The 5,392-nt window shown below is 48.8% G+C and overlaps 1 protein-coding gene across 1 annotated transcript; it reads right to left on the bottom strand.

Annotated features, from left to right (window-relative positions):
• Positions 1-466: 466 nt before the first annotated feature.
• On the bottom strand, positions 467-5,119 carry SLITRK4 (SLIT and NTRK like family member 4). The gene is made up of 2 exons (XM_077826724.1): positions 5,101-5,119; positions 467-3,030 (listed from the first exon to the last, which is right to left on the bottom strand). The coding sequence occupies exons 1-2, from the start codon at positions 5,117-5,119 to the stop codon at positions 467-469; spliced, it is 2,583 nt and encodes an 860-aa protein (XP_077682850.1).
• Between the last annotated feature and the right edge of the window lie 273 nt (positions 5,120-5,392).

Below are 5,392 nucleotides of genomic sequence, written 5' to 3'. Positions count from 1 at the left end.
TAATCTTTAAACAGTGCCGTGACAACACCACAAATCAAAGGATTACTCCAGTTCCACCAACTTAATCCACGTGCAAGATGAAGGACCCAGCTGAGGTACAAACACTGGTACCAGTTTTCTTGTGTTTGCTCTTACAAATCACAAGGAGACAAAGGTTTTGCATCTAAGGTACAAAACATATATGCCTTTTGAGGTTAAATTCAGTGTAATATGTGTCTAAAGCATCCCTTTGGCAATAGAGTTTGCAGTATCCCTACAGGATTCCAGAGGGTATCAGCTTTATGTAGTAAAATCTATTATGGAAATCTCCTCTACTTGACAAATCATATGCAGCTACAGACAGATACCCTTGGATATACCTGCCTCTATGCCTACCAATATAATATAGTATTCGGAAGTTAAAAGTCAACAAAAGGCACTTTCATCATTAAATAAATGTCCTCTGTAAGAAATAAGATTGCATGACCTATATTTTATTCAAAGCTGTTTGTTCTTCAAGGACTTGTAGGTAGTCAGGTGAACCTTGAAGTTTAGCTTTCAGTTCAAAATATTCACTCTTTCTTTGCTCTACCACAATTTTACTATGATTACCACCTATTAATGACTTCTTGATTTTTTTGTCTTGTTGTTTCTCTGGATAACGTATTTCAAAGCCACTGACCCCTATGCTGTTGTATTCTTTTTTACTTTCAAGAAAATTCTGAATAAATACATTGGAATCCCTCCCAGGAAACAACTCATCCAGTTCATCAATTGTGCTAAGTCTTTTTCTGGTATCCACATGCAATAAATCCTTTTCCTTGTCGGTAATATTTCTCAGAATGACTTTTTGCCCTTGTGGATCCGCAAATGTGAAGCCTGTTTCGGATTCTTTTAAGCCACAAGTGTGGCTTTTGCTCATCTGCTCAATGGTTTGAGGAATGAAGGCCTCTGCGCCTAGTCCATCCTTTTTGTTTGATTTGTGGTCGTGCTTTCTTAGCTGCAGTTGCATGGAACTGCACTCTTGGTTCCCAATTCCTTCGTGCTTTACTGATGGTTTCTTGTTGCGCCGAAGCACAAAGACAAGAAGGCAAAAAGCAACAAACACTGTTAAAATAAGCACAACTAGTATGCTTAAGATTAGAATGGACAACGGAACTGGGCCACCAGGAGGACTTCGAATTGGACCCAACGGTGTAGTAAAAGAGACAGCAGGCACAGGACTAGTGAACAGAGCAGATGGCTTGTTTAAAAGTTTAGGACATAAGATCTCATTTTTGAGAGACTTCAGTTCAATGTTAGCAAACTGAACAGGTGTTTCACATTTTAATTCCTTCACCACAATACCTTCATTTAGTTTTTCCAGCCATAGTTTTAAAGCAACTAAATCGCACGTGCAGTCCCACGGATTACCTTCCAAATCAATTTGTGTAAGAGATTTTAGCTGATCAAGAACGCCACTTACAGGTAAATACATGAAATGATTGTTCCTCAGATTCAGTCTAGCCAGTGGAGCACCAGCAAAAACATAAGCTGGCAGACTTCTAAGAAGATTGTTGTTCAAGTAGAGCAACTGCAAATTTGGCATTAAGTCAAATGTGCCTGCTAAAATTTCCTTGATAACGTTGTATTCCAAATACAGATATTGCAAATTGTGGAGGCCAGCAAACATTTCTGGACTCAGCCGCTCGATCTGATTGCCATTAAGATACAATCTCCGTAAATTTGTAAGGTTGCGGAAAACCGCCCCTTTGATTGCTGCAATCTGATTACTGCCTAAATGTAGTAAATCCAGCCCTTCAAAGTCAATGAAATCTGAGGTGTCCACATCCTTAATATAATTGCCATTTACATGCAGTTTCTTGGCATTGGAAGGTTTTGGTACGAGTTCGGCCAATGATTCTATATTTCTTTCTTGGCAGTTTACACTTAATCCCAAATCAGAAGGATGAGTTTTGCAGATACATGGGCTTGGGCAAGGAGTTAGAGGGGGTACCCTGGTCTGGTAAGACACAATTTGACTGAGATTGCGATTAGAGAGCGCTTTTCCTGCTACTATCCCCGAGATCTTGGAAGGATTTGTAGTTTTTGGAGGCTTGGTGACTAATCTGTGCATTGACGTTTGCGTAGTGTGGCCATTAGGTGTGCTGTAACCAGGCTCCAACTGGGATGGAGGCAGAATGCGCACATCAAAATCACTCCCTGTCCCCATGGAGCATAATTCTTGTTTATTAGTTTCCTTTAAAAGCCTTCCATACAAGTCGCTAGGCGTTTCACAGATAGCTTCTCCAATGTAAATGTTATAGGGCATATTCTCCAGCCAGGCTTTCAAAGGCAACAAATCACAGGTACAATTCCAAGGGTTATCTTCCAGCTGCAGTTCGACAACTCGACCAATGTGTTCCAGAACTCCAATGTAGGGAAGCTTCTGTATTCGATTCCCTCGTATATCCAGATGGGTTAGAGAAGCGAATCGAAAAATATTATCGGGCAGGAATGAAATCAGATTGTCATTAAGGATGAGGACTTTCAGCTTGTGAAGCTTATTGAAGGCTCCCCGTTCAATATACTTGATTAAATTGTAGTCAGCTTGGAGATACTCCAAGTTCTCTATGCCAAGGAAAGTGTCAGCTCGGAGAATCTTTAATTCATTGTTGTTCAAGTGCAACTGTTTTAATGCACTGAGCCCGAGGAATGCTCCTCCCTCAATGTTCTGCAATTTATTGTTACCCAGTTGCAGGGACACTGCATGTGTAAAATTAAGAAATGTATTTGGATATAGAATGATCAGTAGGTTGTTTTGAAAATTAAGGTGGTAAAAATTAGACCAAGGTGGTTTGAGCTGATTTGGTCGGTAGACTGCAACCTTCTCGCAATTGACATACAGTACATTCTCAACTGACACACACGAGCAAACATTGCAAATTTCCACCGAGATGTCAGGATCTGCATTTGTAGAAGAAACTGGAGTTGACAAAACCAGAACGAGCCACAGCAACATCTTCGTGTGATCAGCAAGCCACCTTATGCTCCTGAATAAAGATACAGAATCTAAAGAAGAAAGACAGGGACAAAAAAGAAAAGAAAATATTTTTCAGTTGTCATTATTCCAAAAAGTCATTTGGGTTAATATTGTACTTTACTGAGCTACTGTACCTGGCTAGTATTACAGATAAACTATAAACAGCAAATGTAAAGTAAAATGAAAGGTGTTTTTTTTTCAACAACCCACAAAATAATTTCAGATATAGAATGTGAACCTGTAGACACACACACAAATATATGTGGGCCTATAACATATCTCCTGTACATGACAAACGTGCATAACTAACAAAGTAAAATAAGCAAAGCAGGCTTAATATTTTACTCATATGAACTATCTACAATTCTGTTACTGTACATACATCGCCAGAGATGGAAAGGATGTTACACACATGTGGGTTGAGATAAGGCAATAGATCAAATAAAGATGTGAGGGAAAAGCGCAGTGCCTCTATACAATGGTATCTACATATCTAACTATCACTCTACAGAGAGTGAACGAACACACACAGAAACATCCCGACTGTGCTTATTAAACGTATTGTAAGTAACATACTCTCAGGCGGGCGTAGAGAGACAATGCACTATCCATGCATCAGGATGACCAGCTCTATGCTAATGATAGAGGAATGTGTCAGGACCATCTACAGACTTGCAGCCCCAGTCCCAAAACCAATACCCTGATTGGCAGAGCAAGACAAAGTCGCAATCCGCCAGCGTGACATCACCAAAACCTTACAGCAACTTTGATGGAAGAAACTGAGCTCACGTGCCCTGGTCCCTGACATGAAGGTAGCTTGCAAGAGCCCCTCTCCTGTAGCCAGGTCATCTTTAGCTGCCATTTTCCACTCCGAGAGCTGGAGCCGCTGTCTTTTCTCGGGGGTTAGGGGCTGGTGGGGATTTTGTAAAGCAGCCCCAGCCGAGTCCCCTCGGCCGGGAGGAAGCGAGCTGGAAGGGCTGGGAGCCACTGAATGGAAAGGGGAAGCAGGAGCCAGCCGCGAGATGCGAGCTAGGAGGGGATCGCGCTGGAAGGGAAGGCAGCGGAGGGCCAAGGGGGGGGGGGGGCAGAAAGGAGGGACAGAAGGACACGAGGGAGGCGGGTGCAGGACAGAGGGAGCGGGGGAAAGGTAGGAAGCAAGAGGGAGGTGGAAAGAAGGGGGAAGTTGGAGGGGGGCAGGGAATTTTGAGGGCGCTGGGCCAGGGGGGAGGGAGGGGGGGAAAGGGGAGCTGGGGGTGGGGATCCAGCGGGCAGAGCCGACCCCCCTGTGCTGTCGCTTTCCGGAGTCTTCCCACGGCCGCTCCCCACCCCGCAGCCGGCTGTGGCGGCTCCCTGCCCGCGGCTCGTCTGCAGCGCCCGGTGCGTGCGGGTCTCCGCCCCCGGCCACGCTGGTACCCCGGGCTCCCCCGAGCAGCGAGCCCCGGGCGGTACCTCCGCCGGGGGTGGAGGGTGCGGGACGATGGGGGGGGGGGGGGGGCGATTCCGCAATGTTTTGCCGCAACACGGTGGCCGCAGCCGAGCGGCTCGGCTGGTGCCGGCTCCAGCGCTCGGTCGTGGGCGCCCTGTCCCCGTGTGGGGCTGCAGGCTGGGGAGGGGGGCGGGGAGCGGAGCCCGGCTCCCCCCCCCCCCGCCCCCCGGAGCCAGCCCCCTTTTGCAACAATGCACAACCCCCCCCCCCCCCACGCCCCCCACCCCACCCCCGGCGGCACCTTTGCAAAGCCCCCTTCCCCCGCGGCCCATGGCTCGCCCCCATCCCAGCCCCACAGCCCCGAGGGGAAGCCGGCGGAAAAGCGGGGCGGCGAGCGAGCGCCGGGGAACTTGGTGCCATTGACCCCGGGCAGCCGGCGCCGGCTTGCGGGGAGAGGCGACCGGGCCGGGGATCAGGCTGCCGGAGGGAGCCCTCAGCCGCCTCCCGCAGTGGGAAGCCTCCGCAAGAAATCCGATAAAAGCCGCACACCGGGACACAAACGAACACACACACACACACACACACACACACGCGTCCCCGCTGGCCCCGGGAGCGGGGTGCTGTCCGGCGCCGGATCTGCCAGCCCGGGCGGAGCGGCACCTTCCTGCCTTACCTTTGCCACCCGGCTCCATCTCCGGCTGCGCCGCTCTCTGCTCTGCAGTTTCTGCGAGTGTCTCTACGTGATCTGGACTTCTGCTGCTCCGCGCGCGCACACACACACACACGGGGGGGGGGGGGGGACACACACACGGGGGGGGGGAGACACACACACACACACACACACACACACAGGAGCAACACAGCGAGAGACACACACAGCGAGGTGACTGCCCCCCTCCCCCAACACACACACACACGGGGGGACACACACACACACACACACACACACAGACACACACGAGCAA

This window comes from Eretmochelys imbricata, chromosome 9 (assembly GCF_965152235.1).
Source record: "Eretmochelys imbricata isolate rEreImb1 chromosome 9, rEreImb1.hap1, whole genome shotgun sequence".
In the NCBI taxonomy this organism is placed as follows: Eukaryota; Metazoa; Chordata; order Testudines; family Cheloniidae; genus Eretmochelys; species Eretmochelys imbricata.
The sequence above is the reverse complement of the archived record's forward strand: the minus strand, read 5'-3'. Positions and strand labels throughout refer to the sequence as shown.